At 42.1% G+C, this 17,755-nt stretch overlaps 2 protein-coding genes across 5 annotated transcripts in view; one reads left to right on the plus strand and one right to left on the minus strand.

Moving 5' to 3' along the window:
* TRIP4 (thyroid hormone receptor interactor 4) overlaps positions 1-14,398 on the minus strand; it is an 86,464-nt gene extending 72,066 nt beyond the window's left edge. The window contains exons 1-3 of one of the 3 annotated variants that reach the window (XM_066344157.1): positions 14,236-14,398; positions 7,611-7,780; positions 3,103-3,236 (exon numbers count right to left, since the gene is read on the minus strand). In XM_066344157.1, coding sequence (XP_066200254.1) covers positions 3,103-3,236; positions 7,611-7,780; positions 14,236-14,336 — 405 coding nt within the window. In that variant the 5' untranslated portion in view covers positions 14,337-14,398. The remainder of the gene's footprint in view (positions 1-3,102; positions 3,237-7,610; positions 7,781-14,235) is intronic. The other 2 variants (XM_066344158.1, XM_066344159.1) reach the window with 2 other exon arrangements.
* Positions 1-17,755, plus strand: part of CSNK1G1 (casein kinase 1 gamma 1) — a 505,634-nt gene that overhangs the window by 245,515 nt on the left and 242,364 nt on the right. The window lies entirely within an intron of this gene.

Consider the following 17,755-nt stretch of genomic DNA (forward strand, 5'->3'; position numbering starts at 1 on the left):
GCCTCCTTGTTTCCAGCTTTAGAAAAATGAAAAAAAAAAAAAAAGTACTTTATAGCAGCAGGAATACCACACAACCAGTGCAGGCTTCCTTAATGTGGATTGGTAAATGAATGATTTACCAAACAAATTAGAGCAACATAGGATCAAATAAATTAAAATATTAAAGAATTAAAAAATAAAAAATTTTTCCAGGTAAGAGAAGGGGAGATAGAGAGGCAGACTCCTGTGTGCACTGTAACCAGGATCCACCCAGCAACCCCATCTGGGGCTGATGCTTGAGCTATTTTTAGCACCTGAGGCTGATGTGCTCCAACTGGAGCCATCCTCAGCACCTGGAGCCACACTTGAACCAATTGGACCACTGGCTGTGGGAGAGAAAGAGGAAGAGGAGGGGAGAAGCAACCATCTTTTTCTCCTGTGTGTCCTGACCAAGAATCAAATCCAAAACATCCACTTACCAGGCCAATGCTCTATCCACTGAACCATCAGCCAGGCCCTAGTCACAACCATATATAAAATACATCTGCTTGACCTGTAGTGGCGCAGTGGATAAAGCGTCAACTTGGAATGCTGAGGTCGCCGGTTCAAAACCCATACAAGTAGCAACTACTATGAGTTGATGCTTCCCGCTCCTCCCTCCCTTTCTCTCTCTCCTCTCACTAAATCTTAAAAAAAAATACATCTTCTACTTTAAAAACAAGTATTTTATTGGTAAGAGCATATAAAAAATTACTCAAAATAATGTTCAGATGGATTACAAACCTAAATGTGATGAACATTTTCCCAAATTCTATATTTTCGAGAATTATGTTTTTAATTGCTTGATTTTAGAGAGATGGAGAGAGAAGGAGAAGGGGAGAGGGGAAGAGAGAGAGAATAAGGTGGGAGGAGAGAGAAAGAGAGATTGTTGCTCCACTTAATCATGCATTCATTGGTCACTTCCTGTATGTAACCTGACCAGCGATTAAAACCACAACCTTGGTGTTTTGGGATGATACTATAACCAACTGAGCTAATCAACCAAAGCCTGGAGAATAATTTTTATTAGCTGCATGGTATTATATCAAATGAAGGAACCGTAATTTAATCTTTCCCTTACAGCTAAACAAGCAGGTCATTTCAAATTTCAATATTATAAATAACATTGTACAGAACACAAGTTTTTCATGTATTTCTAATTACTTTCCTAAGCTACATTAATAAGTCAAAAGTATATGAACAATTTCTTTTTTTTTTCTTAGAGAGAGACAGAAAGTGGAGGGTGGGGAGGAGCAGGAAGCATCAACTCAAAGTAGTTGCTTCTCGTATGTGCCTTGACTGGGTAAACCCGGGGTTTCAAACCAGCAACCTCAGCATTCCAGGTCAATGATTTATCCACTGTGCCACCACAGGTCAGGCTTCCACGATTTTTTTTTTTTTTTAATGAGAGGGGGTGGGGAGAGAGATGGGAAGCATCAACTCATAGCTGTGGCACCTTAGTTGCTCATTGATTGCTTTCTCATATATGCCTTGACCAGGGGCTCCAGTCAAGCCAGTGACCCCTTTCTCAAGCCAGTGAGCCCATCCTCAAGCTGGTGAGCCTGTGCTCAAGCCAGATGAGCCCGCGCTCAAGCCAGCAACATCAGGGTTTTGAATCTGGGTCTTCAGCATTCCAAGTCGACGCTCTATCCACTACACCACCACATGGTCAGGATCCATCGTTCTTGATATATGCTGCCAAATTGTCCCCAAAGCTTAAGCCAATATACATTGCCATTTGCAATGTATAGAGGTTCTTGATTTACTACTTCATCATCACTAAGTATTCTACTTTTAAAATCTTTGACAATTTGATAGACAGTATCTCAGGGATTAACATGTATTTATTTGATTACAGTAGAGTAACCAGCCATCTTGGTTTGTCTTAGACTCAGGAGAATCCCACAACACAAGACTTTCAATGCTAAAACTGGGAAAGTACCAGGAAATTAGTGTGAAAAATTGGTCACCTTAATTACTAGTAAGGTTAGAGATCTTTTTAGGTTTACTAGTCATTTATTTTTTCTTTTGTTTGTGGTCTTAGCTAATTTTATTCTGACCAACAAAATGCTTAAATATCTATTATTTTCCTTTAACTTAACATCAGTTTGTAAACATTTTGCCCTTTTTTTTGCATACTCATCACACTCAGAATTTTCTGACCACTACTCTTCCATTTTAGCATAATTAACTTTTCCCTTCTGTTTGGAAATTTAGTTGGTCATTCTTTCCTGATTATAAATATTTCTGCTTACCTCACAGGGCCATTTTGATTGTCAAGAGAGACTACAAAAAAGCTCCAAATGCGAAATGATGATGAGGGTGTTGGTGGTGGTGGTATTGGTGGTGGTGGTAGAGAAGGAGGAGGTGAAGGAGGTGGAGGAGGAGGAGGATGGTCCAAAAGAGGAACACTGTTGCATGGCCAGTGGTAGCGCAGTGGATAGAGCACTGACCTGGGACACTGAGCTCCCAGGTTCAAAAACCCACGGTCACTGGCTTGAGCATAGGTTCACTGATTGAGCGCAGGCTCACCAGCTAGAGTACAGGATCATAAACATGATCCCATGGTCACTGGCTTGAGCAAGGGGTCATTGGCTCAGCTGGACCCCCCTGGTCAAGGCATGTATGAGAAAGCAATCAATGAATAACTAAAGTGGTGCAACTATGAGTCGATGCTTCTCATCTCTTTACCTTCCTATTTCTATCTCTGTTCCCCCACCCGTCTCCCATTAAAAAAAAGAAAGGAGAGAAACACTGTTAGGACAGCTAGAATTGTTCATTCTTTTAGTATAAACCCACACACATACAAAAAGTTGAAATTCAAGCCCTGGTGCACTTCATTAAATATTTTACATCATATATATATAATCTCAATTTCATCTCTAAGTGAAGATGTTCTTACAATAATTACTTAATCAGACTGCCTAAAAAAACTACCATATAGAAAATAATTATCACTTTCTCTTCATACAAGTCATACATTTACTGAAATATTGCAATTCTACACCAATTTGTACACTCTTCCTATCAGTCATTTTCTCTTCCCCATATAGCCAGAAAAAATTTCATTCTGCAAGCGCTTACCTTGGCCAAATCAAAAGGGGTTTTGACCTCTACGGTTGTATCAGGTTCAGCAAATGCAGGAACTTCCTGTCTGTTTCTCCCTTTCCGCCTGCTCCTCTTTAGCTGGTCTCCTGATCGCTGCCCATCTAAAATTTCTTTACAGAAAAAAAAAATGTATATACACAGATAGTTTAATGATAGTTGAATTATTGTTAAACTCATTGCTAATAAAGAGAAAGCGATGTTAAATATTTAAAGTCAAGATAGGAAATAGGCAGGATTTTAAGTTATCTTTTCCTTTCAAACAAGAATTAAACCATCATTTTCAAGACTGTAGTCAATATAAAGACTACTGGCTAGGACTAAGAAGTTAAATTAAAATCTGCTATTTTAGGTTGTATCAAAATAATAATTTATTTAGTTTAGTGTTCATATTTTGTACTGTTCAACTAAATAGTTACTTCTAAATATTTTTTATACTGCCTGACCTGCGGTGGCATAGTGGGTGGAGTCAACCTGGAATACTGAGGTTGCTGGTTCGAAACCTCAGGATTGCCTGGTCAGAGCACATATGGGAGTTGATGCTTTCTGTTCCTCCCCCCCTTCTCCTTCTCTGTCTCTCTCTCTCTGTCCCCTCTCTCTAAAATGAATAAAATCTAAAATCAAATAAATAATTAAGTAAAATAAAATTTTAAAAAACTAAATACTTTTTATACTAAAATTGCTCGACATTTACATTCATCCAGGTATGCACATAACTGAAAAGTATTTATGTCTTTCTTATTTTTAAACTGAATTTTATTGGGGAGCAACTGGTTAACATAATTATACTGCTTTCAGGTGCTCAATTCTACAACACATCTCTGTAAACTGTAGTGTGTGTTTACTCTCTCTAAATCAAGTCTTTGTTCATCATCATTTATCCCCTATACCCTCCTCCACCTCCCTACCACTCCCTCAGTAATCAACATACTGTTGTCCACGTCTGGTTTTCTCTTTTATCTTTTTCTCTATCTGAAAACTGTTTCTTTTTTTTTTTTTTTTTTTTGGAAACTGTTTCTTAATCCATGTATAAATTCTTCAAATTATTCTGAAGCTAAATTTATATCCGCAAACAGCATTTCTGTGATATTATCTTTTTCTTTTCAGGTACAGAGAGTCAGAGAGAGGGATAGATACGGATAGACAGACAGGAACAGAGAGTGATGAGAAGCATCAATCATCAGTTTTTTGTTGCAACACCTTAGTTGTTCATGATTGCTTTCTCATATGTGCCTTGACTGTGGGCCCTCAGCAGACTAAGTAACCCCTTGCTTGAGCCAGAGACCTTGGGTCCAAGCTGATGATCTTTTTTTTTTTTTTTTTTTCGCTCAAGCCAGATGAGCCCACGCTCAAACCGGCGACCTCAGAGTCTCAAACCTGGGTCCTTAGCATCCTGGTCCAATGCTCTATCCACTGCGCCACCGCCCGGTCAGGCGATATTTTCTAAGTTGAAAAAGTCTGAACTACAACAATATTAACAATATTCATCAAAAGTTGAGAAGAACTGAATTAAAAATATGTATATAGCCTGACCAGGTGGTGGCGCAGTGGATAGAGCAGGGGTCAGAAACCTATGGCTCGCGAGCCAGATGTGGCTCTTTTGATGGCTGCATCTGGCTCGCAGACAAATCTTTAATAAAAATAATAATAACGTTAAAAATATAAAACATTCTCACGTGTTACAATCCATTCATTTCCTACCACACATTTTCATGGTTGCGGGTGGCTGGAGCCAATCACAGCTGTCCTCCAGGACAACACCAAATTTTTATTGGATAATGCATAACTTACACAGGTCATTGTGAGGTCAGGAAGTAAACTTCCCTCCTTTTAATCAAGTAGTCAGCTAGCTAATTGAAGAAACCCTTTTGACGAATAAGATGGCTAAAAGAAAAAAAGATGAGGAGTATCGTACTTTTCAGCAGACAGAGGAATTCGCCTATGTGGAGAGAGCAGGTTCTGCAGTGTGTCTAATATGCAGTGATAAAATTGCATTGATGAAACGGTCAAATATAAAGCTGTACTTTGACACACGCTATACTACATTTGCATCGAAATATACAGGGGGGACAGCAGGAAGAAAGCATGTCAAGAGCTACTGTGCAGAGTGCAAGCTAGTCAGCAGCAACTCCATGTTTGGACCCAACAAGATGACTGGAATTCGGCTAACTTTGCTGGTGTTTAAGCAATTGTGAGAAATGGAAAGCCATTCACAGATGGGGAGTATGCCAAAACATTCACACTTGATGTTGCCAATGAACTTTTTGACGACTTTTCGGATAAAGACAAGATAATCAAACGAATAAAAGACATGCCTCCGTTGGCAAGAACTGTTCACGATCGTATCATCATGATGGCAAATCAAATTGAGGCAACACAAGTGAAGGACATAAATGCAGCACCATTCTTTTCTCTCGCTTTGGATGAGTCAACAGATGTAAGCCATTTATCCCAGTTCAGCGTGATTGCAAGGAATGCTGTTGGTGACACACTACGTGAGGAAAGTCTTGCTGTTTTGCCTATGAAAGAGACAGCAAGAGGGGAGGATTTATTCAAGTCTTTCACTGAGTTTGCTAAAGAAAAAAATCTACCAATGGATAAAATTATTTTGGTGTGTACTGATGGTACTCCGTGCATGATGGGGAAAAACAGAGGATTCGTAGAGCTTCTTCGTGAACATGAAAAGAGACCCATCCTAAGTTTTCACTGCATCCTACATCAGGAGGCACTTTGTGCTCAGATGTGTGGTGAGCAGCTTGATGAGGTGATGTCGTTGGTCATTTGGGTGGTCAACTTCATTGTTGCCCGAGCTTTAAATGATCGCCAGTTTAAAACACTGCTGGATGAAGTTGGGAATAATTATCCTGGTCTGCTTCTGCACAGCAATGTGCGTTGGTTGTGAAGAGGGAAGGTGCTCAGCCATTTCGCGGCTTGTCTGAGTGAAATCCGGACTTTTCTTGAAATGAAAAACGTTGAGCACCCTGAGTTAGCTAACACTGAGTGGCTCCTGAAGTTCTACTATCTCGTGGACATGACTGAACATCTGAACCAGCTCAATGTGAAAATGCAAGGTGTTGGAAATACAGTCTTATCCCTTCAACAAGCAGTGTTTGCATTTGAAAACAAGCTGGAACATTGTCGACATTGAAACAGGTCGTTTACTATACTTTGAAAAACTGGGAGAGTTTAAAGATGCATGCACAGCAAGTGACCCTGCTCAACATCTTGATCTCCAGCAGCTAGCGGGCTTCACATCTAATCTCCTGCAGTCATTCAAAGCGCGCCTTGGAGAATTTCGTGAGCACGCTCGTTTTTTTAAGTTCATCATCCATCCACATGAGTGTGCAGTGGACAGCGCCGACCTGAGTTACATCCCCGGTGTCTCCGTCAGAGATTTTGAGGTACAAGCTGCTGACCTGAAGGCCTCAGACATGTGGGTGAATAAGTTCAAGTCACTGAATGAAGATTTGGAAAGACTTGCACGACAGTAAGCAGAGTTGGTGAGCAAACACAAGTGGAAAGAAATGAAAAAACTTCAACCTGCAGACCAGCTGATTGTCTAAACTTGGAATGCGCTTCCTGTCACATACCACACACTGCAGCGTGTGAGTATTGCTGTACTGACAATGTTTGGCTCTACGTATGCATGTGAGTAGTCTTTCTCACATCTAAAGAACGTTAAGACCAACCTACTATCACGTTTAACGGATGGAAGTCTCAACGCCTGCACGAAGCTTAACCTCACCACGTATCAACCAGACTACAAAGCCATCAGCAAAACCATGCAGCACCAGAAGTTGCATTAATGGTAAGAAGTACTTTATTCATCATTGGTTAGCAACAGCATAACAATGTTATTAAAAAGAATTCAGAGACTTATTGTACTTTAAAAGTGTTGGTCTTACATAAAATGCACATTTACTTGTATTTAGTGTTAAACATATTGTATGGCTCTCACAGAATTACATTTTAAAATATGTGGCGTTCATGGCTCTCTCAGTCAAAAAGGTTCCCGACCCCTGGGATAGAGCATCAAACTGGGACCCAGAGGACCAGGTTCGAAACGTCAAGGTCACCGGCTTGAGCGTGGGCTCATCCAGCTTGAACACAGGCTCACCAGCTTAAGCACAGGGTTGCTGGCTTGAGCGTGGAATCATAGACATGACCGCAAAGTTGCTGGCTTGAGCCCAAGGGTTGCTAGCTTGAGCAAGGGGTCACTCACTCTGCTGTAGCCCTCTGGTCAAGGCACATATGAGAAAATAATCAATGAATAAGTCAGGAGCTGCAACAAAGAATTGATGCTTCCCATCTCTCTTCCTTCCTGTCCGTCCCTCTCATTAACTCTCTGTCTCTGTCAAAAAAAAAAAAAAAATGTATACATATGATTCTGCTGAAGTTACAGTAGCTATGAGGAAATAGAAAGTGATAGAAAATACCAAAAGTCCTATAAACCAGTCTCTTTGCTTAATTACATTAAATTAACTCACCATCTTTTTTGACGGACTGCTGCAGAGCACCAGAAATCAACTCCTGATCATTCTTTTGCCATTTGTTTATAAGCTCTTCTATGAATTGACCTTTTTTGCCCTCACTTCCCTGAAGGAGATCAGTAACGTATTCTCGTATCTCTTCAGCACTCTCAATTGACAAAACATACCTTGGGAAGTAAAGATATAAGTTGTTGAAACAAACCTAGGTTACACTATATTGTTTCAATGATCATAACAGAGATCAAGGCAGTAAAAAGCATTAATTAATCCATTCGAGTGTTTACTTTGAGATAAGTTCTACCCTAGATGCTAGGGATATAAATTTGATTAGGACAAAGACCCTGATCTCAAACAGTTCATAATCTAATCTCTCTACCACCTTCTTGTATTTCTAAAATCAAATCAGTGTTTTGAAGATAGGCTTGTGAGGCTACACTTAACACAGGAATACTCTTTATTTTTATTAAAGTACGATTGGCCCCGGCCGGTTGGCTCAGCGGTAGAGCGTCGGCCTGGCGTGCGGGGGACCCGGGTTCGATTCCCGGCCAGAGCACACAGGAGAAGCGCCCATTTGCTTCTCCCCCCCTCCCCCCCTCCCTCCTCTCTGTCTCTCTCTTCCCCTCCCGCAGCTGGGGCTCCACTGGAGCAAAGATGGCCCGGGTGCTGGGGATGGCTCCTTGGCCTCTGCCCCAAGCGCTAGAGTGGCTCTGGTCGCAGCAGAGCGATGCCCCGGAGGGGCAGAGCGTCGCCCCTGGTGGGCGTGCCGGGTGGATCCCGGTTGGGCGCATGCGGGAGTCTGTCTGACTGTCTCTCCCCGTTTCCAGCTTCAGAAAAATACACAAAAAAAAATAATAAAGTACGATTGGCAGAATACTTTCTATAACTACATATCTACAGTCATTATATTTTCCTAGGAATACAAATCACTTCATCTCTATTGGAAAATCTAAAATTTCTCTTCACCCTGAGGTCGCCAGGTTGAGTGTGGGCTCATCTGGTTTGAGCAAAGCTCACCAGCTTTGACCCAAGGTCGCTGGCTTGAGCAAGGGGTTACTCGGTCTGCTGAAGGCCTGCGGTCAAGGCACAGGTGAGAAAGCAATCAATGAACAACTAAGGTGTTGCAACATGCAACAAAAAATTAATATTTGATGCTTCTCATCTCTCCGTTCCTGTCTGTCTATCCCTCTCTCTGACTCTCTCTCTCTCTGTAAAAAAAAAAAAAAAAGATTAGCATCACATAAAAATAAGCAGATCTACAGGCATACATCATTTTATTGTGCTTCTCAGGTGTTGGGTGTTTAAAAACTGAAGGTAAGACCCTTCACAAGTAAAACGATTATGACTTCCTTTACTGCAATAGTTGCTTTATTATAGTGGTCTGTAACCAAACCTGCAATATCCCAAAGGTATGTCTGTATTTAGGGAAATGTTATAAAGGGATCCTAAAAGTGAAATGGGGTGGGAGTAAAAGTCAATACAACTTTTCTAGAAATCAACTGGTCAATATATTTGAAGTAACTTAAAATAATCCAATAATTCCCTTTTTAGGACTCTATATGAAAGAGACACAGAAATTTTATGCAAAAACATTAAGTACATCACTGTTTAAGTTAGTGAAAAACTGGACCCTGGCCAGTTGGCTCAGTGGTAGAAAGTCGGCCAGGTGTATGGATGTTCTGGGTTTGATTCCAGGTCAGGGCACACAGGAGAAGCGTCTATTTCTCCACCCCTTCCCTCTCTCCTCTCCCCCTCCTGCAGCCACGGCTTGATTGGAGTGAGTTGGCCATGGATGCTGAGGATGGCTCCATGGCCTCCACCTCAAATGCAAAGAAGAACTCAGCTGCTGCCTGACCTGTGGTGGTGCAGTGGATAAAGCATTGACCTGGAATGCTGAGGTCACCTGTTTGAAACCCTGGGCTTGCCTGGTCAAGGCACATATGGGAGTTGATGCTTCCTGCTCCTCCCTCCTTCTCTCTCCCTCCCTTTCTCTCTCTCCTCTCTAAAATGAATAAAGTCTTAAAAAAAATAAAAGAAGAACTCAGCTGCTGAGCAATGCCCCAGATGGACAAAGCATCGCCCCGTAGTGGGCTTGCCTGGTAGATCCTGGTTGAGGTGCACGCAGGAGTCTGTCTCTCTGCCTTCCCTCCTCTCACTGAATAAAAAAAATAAATTAAAATTTTAAAAATGAACAACTGGAAGCTACTGAAAATGGAGTAGGGACAAATGAATTCAAATTTTTGGACTTCACATAACATAATATGCTACCATTAAAAGTGAAAGTTTTGAATAATTATTATTGACCTAAGAAAATGCTCTCATATAATGGTAAGTGAAATAGTACGACAGATTGTATAGCACAGGGGTCCCCAAACTTTTTACACAGGGGGCCAGTTCACTGTCCCTCAGACCATTGGAGGGCCGGACTATAAAAAAAACTATGAACAAATCCCTATGCACACTGCACATATCTTATTTTAAAGTAAAAAAACAAAACGGGAACAAATATAACATTTAAAATAAAGAACAAGGAAATTTAAATCAACAAACTGACCAGTATTTCAATGGGAACTATGGTCCTCTCACTGACCACCAATGAAAGAGGTGCCCCTTCCGGAAGTGCGGTGGGGGCCGGATAAATGGCCTCAGGGGGCCGCATGTGGCCCGCGGGCCATAGTTTGGGGACCCCTGGTCTAGCATATGATCCAAATTGCTATAAAAAGAAATCTGTATTTCCATACACTTATGTGTAGAAGAAAGGCTAGAAAGTTGACACCAAAATGACTATAACCCAGTGGTACAACTAAAAAGAGTTTTGGGCCCTGGCCAGTTGGCTCAGTGGTAGAGCGTTGGCCTGGTGTGCGGAAGTCCCGGGTTCGATTCCCGGCCAGGGCCCACAGGAGAAGCGCCCATCTGCTTCTCCACCCCTCCCCCTCTCCTTCCTCTCTGTCTCTCTCTTCCCCTCCTGCAGCTGAGGCTCCATTGGAGCAAAGATGGCCCGGGCACTGGGGCTGGCTCCATGGCCTCTGCCTCAGGCGCTAGAGTAGCTCTGGTTGCAACAGAGCGACGCCCTGATGGGCAGAGCATCGCCCCCTGGTGGACGTGCCGGGTGGATCACGGTCGGGCGCATGTAGGAGTCTGACTGCCTCCCTGTTTCCAGCTTCAGAAAAAAAAAAAAAAAAGAGTTTTGGCTTATTTCTGTTTTCTTTTTTCCCCTACAATGACTATGTTTTGAAAATGTATTACAATGTGCATAGAAAACAAACCCTAAAATAGAAATGATGGTTATCTCCAGGTTATAGCATTATGGTAATTTTAGTTTCCTTCTTTAAAATGTTTTTTAATTTTCTAAAGTAAATATGCACAATAAAAAAGTGGGAAAAATACTTATAAATTAAGATAATGGACCATGAAAATATAAGATTTGGAGAAATTTTAATTCAGATACCTGTATGGTATACAAAAAAATAATTAATGCTATATCCTTTAAATTTAAAACATCATGTAATTGTCCTATTGTTGGTAGATAATCATTTCCAGGACTTTTATAGTTTAACCAACTTGAGCCCCAAATTTAACAACTTCCATCAAAAAAATATCAATTGCTAGCTAGGACTCATAGAGCTGCAAGGGACTTTAAGGGACCATTTAACCCACCACTAGGGAAGCATTTAAAGAGCTCCAGAAACATTTGAATAAGTGTCATTTTAACTAAGTATAATAAAGAACAATGTATGCCCAAATACGTAATATTCTCAATTTTGTCAAAATAGAGTCAATCAAAACATGAATTAATGTGGTGTGGAACAATATTTACTTTGCTAAATCTGTGTACAAAACAATTTTTTTTTTAAGAAAGGGAGGAAGGGATAGAGATAGTGAGACAGAAGCATTGCTTTATTCTTGTATGTGCCCTGACCTGGGATTGAACCTGCAACCTTTGCATATAGGGACAACGCTCTAACCAACCAAGCTATCCAGCAAGGGCTACAGATCTTAATGTCTCATAAATGTGTCACTGATTAGGAAGGTAAGAGCTCTGCGCTGTCTTCTTAAAATATTCAGGCCACTCAAGTCAAATTATTCAAGTTACTAGGCTATTATAGTACACTTGGATAATTCTTAAACTCTAAGCAAAACACAGCAAATTTATGTGGCAAATGCTTTCATCATGGCATCATAGCCTGTCTGCAGTATCTAATAAAAACCTAATAAGTGGTTCAAATAGCATTATATTGTAGGCAGCTTTAGTGCTTAAATTTTAAATAATTCTTGTCTAACTTATATTTAAGAATGTTTAAAAATGCAAGCAGGGCCCTGGCCGGTTTGCTTAGTGGATAGGCATCTGCCTGGTGTTAGGATGTCCTGGGTTCCATCCCAGGTCAGGGCACACATGAGAAGTGACCATCCCTCTCTTCCCCTCCCTCTCCCCCTTCTCTTCCTCTTCCCCTTTTCAGCCTATTGGTTCAAGCATCGGCCTGGGCATGCGGGAGTCTCTCTATCTCCCCTCCTCTCACTTAAAAAAAAAAAAAAAAAAGAAGAGGACCCTGGCCGGTTGGCTCAGCGGTAGAGCGTCGGCCTGGCGTGCGGGGGACCCGGGTTCGATTCCTGGCCAGGGCACATAGGAGAAGCACCCATTTGCTTCTCCACCCCCACCCCTCCTTCCTCTCTGTCTCTCTCTTCCCCTCCCGCAGCCAAGGCTCCATTGGAGCAAAGATGGCCCGGGCGCTGGGGATGGCTCCTTGGCCTCTGCCCCAGGCGCTAGGGTGGCTCTGGTCGCGGCAGAGCGACGCCTCGGAGGAGCAGAGCATCGCCCCCTGGTGGGCAGAGCTTCGCCCCTGGTGGGCGTGCCGGGTGGATCCCGGTAGGGCGCATGCGGGAGTCTGTCTGACTGTCTCTCCCTGTTTCCAGCTTAAGAAAAAATACAAAAAAAAAAAAAAAAAAAAGCAAGCAGGTGTTCAACCATATTTAATGCTTCAACCTTAAAACAAATTTCTCATCATTCCTCTTTTAAGGGTGTATACGAGTAACAAAGGAAAATCTAAGGCTGCAAAATAAACTCTTAAACCACAATCTATGAGATTGGAATTTTCCGGAAATTGTGTAAACTGAAAACATACAATTGGATTTGGAGACTGATAAAACTGCACCAATCCACACTCCATTGTTGATTCATCAAGAATAGCCTCAATTTTTAAAAATTGAATTTTTTTTAGTTTGGTATATAGCAAAAAAAAATCTCATTTTATTTAACAGCATTCTACTGCTTTAAAAATATATATTTGAAAAACGACTTAACCTGGTCTTGTCTTCAAATAAGGGTAAAACCAAGCCATACAACTTGGCTGGGAGTTTTTGATAAGTCTATTCCAGTGTTTTTTAAAAAAATAAAAAATCCTTTAACACAGGCTCACAGGCTCTCTCCTTTCCAACAAGTCTATTTTCTCTCAAACCCTGAAACTCACCTTCTTACAAAAGTCCTAGAATTGCAATTCTGGTTTCAGAATCAATAAACAGGGAATCAAATCAAGAAACATGGGATCCTTGACCAAAGGCAATTTTTGAGTGTTTTTCCCTCCCACCTGAATACTGCACCTCCACCTAGCCATTCTTTAGTTCTCAGGTGAAAGTCATCCCTCCCAGTAAACCTTACCATTCTCAAATCATAAAGAGAGTCCTTTACTCCGTGCTCCCACAACAACCTGCACCTACCCTACCTCAGGACTCACCAACCAAGCAGAACCCAATTGTATCTATTGTTCTTGTTGCTCCAGCACCTGGCTGGTAGCAGCGCAACAAATGTTTGTTAAACAAACCAACTGAGCCTGACCTGTGGTGGCGCAGAGTCGACCCGGCATGCTGTGGTCCCCAGGTCAAGATCCTGGGCTTGCCTGGTCAAGGCACATATGCGAGTTAATGCTTCTCACTCCCCCCCCCCCTTCTTTCTTTCTTTCTTCCTTTCTCTCCCCCCCCCCCAAAGTAAATAAATAAAATCTTAAAAACCTGTATAAAAAAACCAAGTGAAAGATATTCAATCATGTCACCATCTCCACTTTAAAAGAATCATAAAGTAACAATAAGGTAAGCTCCATTAGTCAATTTATAGGTAAGTAAGCTAAGGTACAGAGAGGGAAATTAAACTGCCCACGGTTCTGAAACTAGTAAATGGCAATAGAAAATAGAATCTGAGACTTCTGAGACAGGAGCTATCTGCACCATACCACGTCGCCCCATTTAAATTTTAGGTCCTATTTGACTCAACCCATATCGGGGAAACTAAAATGTTAAGAGTAAGAAATTTCTGGAACGACAATTTGGTTCTCCCCTTTTCTCCAGAATCTATAAGGAAACTGGCGTCCGGGACAGTCTTAAAAGTTCTAATTACAGAGATTTCGCGTTTTCCTAGGGAAAAAACGCCCCATTGGCCAACTGTGGAGCCGGACACTCTATTCAAGAAACCAAACTATAAAGCCAAAGGTCAAAATTCGAAGTCCAAAGACCAACAGCAGCCCTTATATCACATTATTTTATTCTCATCAACTTTTTAGTCCTCCCTGCTTCCCCGTTCGCTCAGGCAGTTCGCATCTCAGAGCTCCTTCCCGCCCTGGCCCCGAATCGGCCTTACTGCATGATCTCCTCACTGACATCCAGGCCAAAAGTTTTCCGCAACTGCTGGGTGCACCACCCCACCAGCTGCTCCCGAGACGCCGCCCCAGCCACCGCCATTTTCCTCAGCCGGAACCAGCTGGGCTGAGAAAGCCTCGAGTCCTGCGCCGGACTAGTCCCTTCGCAACACCGACTTCGCTTGCGCGGGTTCCGCCAGGCTGCACCGCCTCGCGCAGTCGCGACGTCCCCAGCTCAGATCCCTCCCACTTGTGCGGGCTCCTTCTACTTACCCTCCGTGATGTACATATTTGCCCTTGTATCAGAGCGTCTGCACCTGATTCTTCCGCATCGTCAGATATAGGACTCGAAAATTAGGAATTTTGTTGAGAAGACAGTATAAATACCTATAAAAACTACAGTTTAGGAAAAGCAAAACTATAACCTGTAACCTGAGAGGCCAATTTTAAATTACCTGGTTTTATGTAAAGCATTTAAAATAATAACTGGAAGCTAGAGTAAAGCACTATAAGGATTTGGTCTAGTAGGGGTTTTGTTAATACCGCCCTCCTTTTAATTCTCGCCCTCGCCGTGGGCTAATACTATTGAATAGATTAACGATGCTAAATCTCTAATTTTTTTGAGGCAGATCTTTTTTTAGGAGGGCCAAGACAAATCAGCTAGCTCGAAGTGGAGAAAACCGTTTAGTAAAACAGATGTTGGGCCTGATCAAGCGGTGGCGCAGTGAATAGAGCCTCGGACTGGGATGTGGAGGACCCAGGTTCGAGACCCTGAGGTCACCAGGTTGAGCGCGAGCTCATCTGGTTTGAGCAAGGCTCACCAGCTTGAGTACAAGGTCGCTGACCCGAGCAAGGGGGCACTCCGTCTGCTGTAGCCCCCCGGGTCAGGGCACATATGAGAAATCAATCAATGAACAACTAAGGAGCGGCAACGAAGAATTGATGCTTCTCATCTCTTTCCTTTCCTGTCTGTCTGTCCCTATCTGACTCTCTCTGTCTCTGCCACAATAAATAAATAAATATTTAGATCAATAAATAAATAAGAACAGGTGTTGGGATTCGGCTTTGAAGATCCTCCACGTGAATTCTCTGTAGTGATTTTTAAGAAATGAAAGGTATGTATTTCAACTCAAGATAACCAGATTTAAAGGTATTTTGCTACTGTGGACTGGGGAAAGTTTAGCCAGACTTTGAAAAGCATACTGTCTTTTAATATACATATACATATACATATACATATACATATACATATACATATATATATATTTAATCAAGAAATTTAATTGGGCCTGACCAGGCGGTGGCGCAGTGGATAGAACGTCGGACTGGGACGCGGACCCAGGTTCGTAAACCCGGAGGTCACCAGCTAGAGCGCAGGGGTTCATCTGGTTTGAGCAAGGCTCATCAGCTTGAGCCCTAGGTCGCTGGCTTGAGCAAGGGGTTACTCGATCTGCTGAAGGCCCATGGTCAAGGCACATATGAGAAAACAATCAGCGAACAACTAAAAAGTGCTGCAATTAAAAATTGATGCTTCTCATCTCTCTCCCTTCCTGTTTGTCTGTTCCTATCTATCCCTCTCTCTAACTCTGTTTCTGTCAAAAAAAAATTTTTTTAATTGGCTGCCTTTTTTTTTTTTTTTATTCATTTTTACTGGAGAAAGAGAGAGAGAGAGAGAAGGAGAGAGAGAGAGAGAAGAGGGGAGGAGCAGGAAGCATCAACTCCCATATGTGCCTTGACCAGGCAAGCCCAGGGTTTTGAACCGGCGACCTCAGCATTCCAGAATCCACTGCACCACCACAGGTCCGGCTGGCTAGCTTTGTTTTACTTTTACATTTATAGGTTCTTCATTCTCATTAGGCTATTTAGAAAAAGTGATAACATTAATTGGATGCTGCTTCATTTTTTTTTTTTTTTTTTCTGAAGCTGGAAACGGAGAGAGACAGACAGACTCCCGCATGCGCCCGACCGGGATCCACCCGGCCACCAGGGGCGACGCTCTGCTCACCAGGGGGCGATGCTCTGCCCATCCTGGGCGTCGCTCTGTTGCGACTAGAGTCACTCTAGCGCCTGAGGCAGAGGCCACAGAGCCATCCTCAGTGCCCGGGCCATCCTTGCTCCAATGGAGCCTCGGCTGCGGAAGGGGAAGAGAGAGACAGAGAGGAAGGAGAGGGGGAGGGGTGGAGAAGCAGATGGGCGCTTCTCCTGTGTGCCCTGGCGGGGAATTGAACCCGGGATTTCTGCACGCCAGGCCGACGCTCTTCCACTGAGCCAACCGGCCAGGGCCTGCTTCATCTTTTTATACCTGTTTTTATTGACACAAATAATCAAAATCATAAGTGCATTGATTTATATTGAGTTTAGATGATCTTTGTTATTAATTTTGAAAACATGATTTTCTTTTTTTATTGTTTTCGCTGATTTATTTTATTTTATTTATTTTTTGTGATAAAGAGAGAGGGACAGATAGGGACAGACAGACAGGAAGGGAGGGAGATGAGAAGCATCAATTCTTCGTTGTGGCACCTTAGTTGTTCATTAATTGCTTTCTCATATGTACCATAACCAGGGGGCTACAGCAGACCGAGTGACTCCTTGCTCAAGTCATCGACCTTGGGCTCAAGCTGGTGAGCCTTGCTCAAACCAGATGAGCCCGCTGCTCAAGCTGGCGACCTTGGGGTTTTGAACTGGGGTCCTCTGCATCCCAGTCCGACGCTTTATCTACTGCGTCACCGCCTGGTCAGGTTGAAAACATTTTCTAGCTTAATAAATACTCTGTGAATATTTATTAATAGTGAGTAAAAGTTACATTTCTTCGTAAAAATTCTCTACATTTCATACAAATTATAAATCTCCAAATAATTTACCTGTTTATCTGTTCAGTCCCTATAACTAAAATGTAACTTCTTTAAGACAGAGACTATGACTTCAGTTTGTTTGTTTTACTGATTTTAGAGAGAGTGCGGGGAGAGAGAGGAACGCTGTGGGGGAGGAGAGGATAGGTGACTTGACCCGGCAAGCCCTGGGTTTCAAACCGGACTTCAGTGTTCTAGGTCTATGGTTTAAACACTGAGTCACGATAGGTCAGATTCAGTTGTCTTTTTTTTTTTTTTTATAATAAGACTTAATACATCATACATATTGTGATGAAATTACTAGATCCTCGAGAATAAAAGTGTTCTTTTTTCATAAGGCATCTTAAGGATTGTAATCTCTGGTTTGTAATAACTGAAATAATGTAATGCCATTTACAATCATTATGATTTATTAAAATACATTTCTGCCTGAGCAAAGCAAGCACACTTATTTAACGTGACTCAAAGATATTCTTTCATATAATCTGAGGCAGAAATTTTATTCATACATACTACGATTTTTCTTAATGCCCTAGCCTTTGAAAATTTCAGATTCACACCACACAACTCTGTTTTATTTAACTGACAGGGAGAAGCACCTCCTCAAAGCAAACATTTAAATTAAAGAATTTTTGCTAGGCACTACTGTGTTTTTCCTAGTTTTTTTACT

This window comes from Saccopteryx leptura, chromosome 6, assembly GCF_036850995.1.
Source record: "Saccopteryx leptura isolate mSacLep1 chromosome 6, mSacLep1_pri_phased_curated, whole genome shotgun sequence".
Taxonomy (NCBI): domain Eukaryota; kingdom Metazoa; phylum Chordata; class Mammalia; order Chiroptera; family Emballonuridae; genus Saccopteryx; species Saccopteryx leptura.